Source organism: Hyalella azteca, unplaced genomic scaffold (genome assembly GCF_000764305.2).
Source record: "Hyalella azteca isolate HAZT.00-mixed unplaced genomic scaffold, Hazt_2.0.2 contig339, whole genome shotgun sequence".
Lineage (NCBI taxonomy): Eukaryota > Metazoa > Arthropoda > Malacostraca > Amphipoda > Hyalellidae > Hyalella > Hyalella azteca.
In genome coordinates, this window is record NW_025930692.1 from 97,733 (window position 1) to 100,460 (window position 2,728).

The 2,728-nt window shown below is 39.1% G+C and overlaps 1 protein-coding gene across 1 annotated transcript; it reads right to left on the bottom strand.

Annotated features, from left to right (window-relative positions):
* Positions 1-474: 474 nt before the first annotated feature.
* On the bottom strand, positions 475-1,606 carry LOC108673749. The gene is made up of 2 exons (XM_018161625.1): positions 1,489-1,606; positions 475-1,110 (listed from the first exon to the last, which is right to left on the bottom strand). Exons 1-2 carry the CDS (start codon positions 1,504-1,506, stop codon positions 475-477), a joined length of 654 nt encoding a protein of 217 aa, XP_018017114.1. The 5' UTR covers positions 1,507-1,606.
* Between the last annotated feature and the right edge of the window lie 1,122 nt (positions 1,607-2,728).

The window sequence follows — 2,728 nt, forward strand, 5'->3', positions numbered from 1 at the left end:
CACTCAGGAAATCATTGAATTGTTGAATTTATTGTAACTGGCACTCCGTAATTCAATGGGTTTTTGCATTCTTATGACTTGCCTTCTAGAAAACAATGGGTTGTAGAAGTTTTTTAATTTCTCTATGGAATCAATGGGTTATTGAATTTGTTGGGACTTACAGCAACTTTTATGCGTTTTGGTGGCAAAATTTCATAACTTTCAAATCTGAGTGGAAACAAATATTCTCATATTGCTCTAATATATGACTTGGAAATTTGCAAACATGTTTATTGTTAAGCAAGGAGCTTCATATACGAATGCTGCCCAAGGCTTTTTTGCACAGACATTCTATACAATCCCATCAGGCAATGGCGCAAACGTATATACAATGACGTNGGGAGATATGGCCCCTGAAATCTAACAAAAATAATGTTTTTTAATACCATCTCTCTGAATTTATACATTTATATCAATTATGAATACAATCCGCCCTTACTCACCCTTGGCTTCGGCGTCGTCGGCTTCGTCATCCTCCAGGATTTGCCGTTCGATTTCCCTTATCAAGTCCATGGACTTGGCGGCCGAGGAATCGGATGCGGTGGTCGGGGGACTTACGATGATGTTTGTGTCTTCCCCGGCCGTTGGGGACTGGCGGGTCACTTTACTGTAGCCCGATTTCAGTTTCGCTTCAGTCTCCACGTTCGGTTTTTTCCCGGCCTTTGTCCCGTTCGAAGATTCGAATATTTCAGGATTTCGGGAATCATTTTCAGGATTTCGGGACTCTGTTTGAGTTGGCGATTCGTTTTCGCGGTTTTGGGAATCGGTCTCGGGACTGCTAGACTCTACGTCGAAATTTTGTGTTTCTGAATCGACATTTCGTGAATCAATTTCAAAATTTTCTGCATCGCTGTCGGGACCGAGAACCCAAGATTTGGTGGTTTTCACGCCAGTTTCGGGGCTTTGGTTTTCCTGCTGCCGGATTTTTTGCTGAAGTAGAAGTAGTTTTTGTTGCTGGTATGTGTGTGGGGCGACGATGGCTGACAGTTCGAGGGTGGTAGGTAGACTGGTAGGTAGACTGGTAGATAGCGAGGTAGATGCCAGTAACGCCAGCACCACACTCATCAACCGCTGAGAGCAAAATAATTAATTTTGAAACCATGTAAAATATTTGAAGTAACGCATTAATTATCCTGAAAATTAAAATAATATAAACATTTATCGTTAATTTATCAACAGAATTTAAGTGTCCAGTACAATTACACTTATTAATCAAGCAAATTAATTCTCCTTTGAAATCAAGTAAAATTATTGAAATAACGCATTAATCATCCTAAAAAATGAAATAATTAAAAACAGTTATCGTTGATTTATCGCCAAAATTTATTTATACAATACAATTAGTTTTAATTCATCAATATAAATAAAATAATCATGGCAGTTGGCGTTAATTCAACCCCACATTCGTCTCTAATATAAGGAATAACAAATTTTATTTGCGTTACTCACCTCAAAAGTCCTCGACATTTTGTTCTCCTGTTGTCTTTTGTTTAAGTTTAGCTTTCAAAATTAGCACCTCTTTTGTGACTCGCTAAATATTGACCTTTGTAGCAATCTAAAGCTTTCTCTGTAATAAAATTGTTATTTAAATTATATATATGGAAGTCAATTAGTGGCATGATTATTACTAGTGGAATTATATGTTCGTTAACTAGTGGTATTACTAGTCACGTAACTAGTTACGCCATTGTTTTGATTACTAGTGACGTCATTAGTCTAGTAACTAGTGACGTCAATAGTCGGATAACTAGTGACCTCAATAGTCAGATAACTAGTGACATCACTTGTCTGATTACTAGTGACGTTATTAATCTAGTAACTAACGACATTACTAGTCTCATTACTAGTGACGTTATTAGTCTGGTAGCTAACGACATTGCCAGTCTCGTAACTAGTGTCAGGTATGTAAGTAGCAACTAGTGTAACTAGTGTCGTAGATCAAGGCTCGTGTCGGGGCCAGACTCTGGACAGACCCAAGCTACGCTGGATTATGCAGCCCTAAAGGCCAAGCAGTGCAGGGTTCAAGGCCAATTAAGGAGGGGTGGTAAGGGGGCGGGTAAACAGCGGCTAAACAGTGGCTAAACAGCGGGTAAACAGCAGCTAAACAGCGGTTAAATAGCAGCTAAACAGTATCGGAAAAAGGGGTGGTAAGGGGGCGGGTAAACAGCAGCTAAACAGCAGCCAAACAGCAGCTAAACAGCAGCTAAACAGCGGGTAAACAGCAGCTAAACAGCAGCTAAACAGCAGCTAAACAACAGCTAAACAGCGGGTAAACAGCAGCTAAACAGCAGCTAAACAGCGGGTAAACAGCAGCTAAACAGCAGCTAAACAGCGGCTAAACAGTGGCGGAAAAAACCCAAGCCGAGCATTGAATGAATGGTGGCAGAAGTGCTTGTTGAAAAAAAAGTTTCACTTCTTTTTAGCGGAAAAATGACTAAACAAATTCATTGTTTCGTTGATAAAATGAATTGAAGAAAAAAGAATAGGTGTAAAAAATGTTCGTGTAAAAAGTAGCTTGACATACAGACGAGTAGGCAGAGGTCGGGGTTGATTAAAGGTTAATTTGGTCGCCATTTTTTTCTTTAATGGCTGACTTAAAATTCTTTATTGCTTATAAAGACGATATTTAGTCCTTATATTAAAACAAGGCTTATATACATTAGACTTATGGCAACGCTGTTTGATTAAC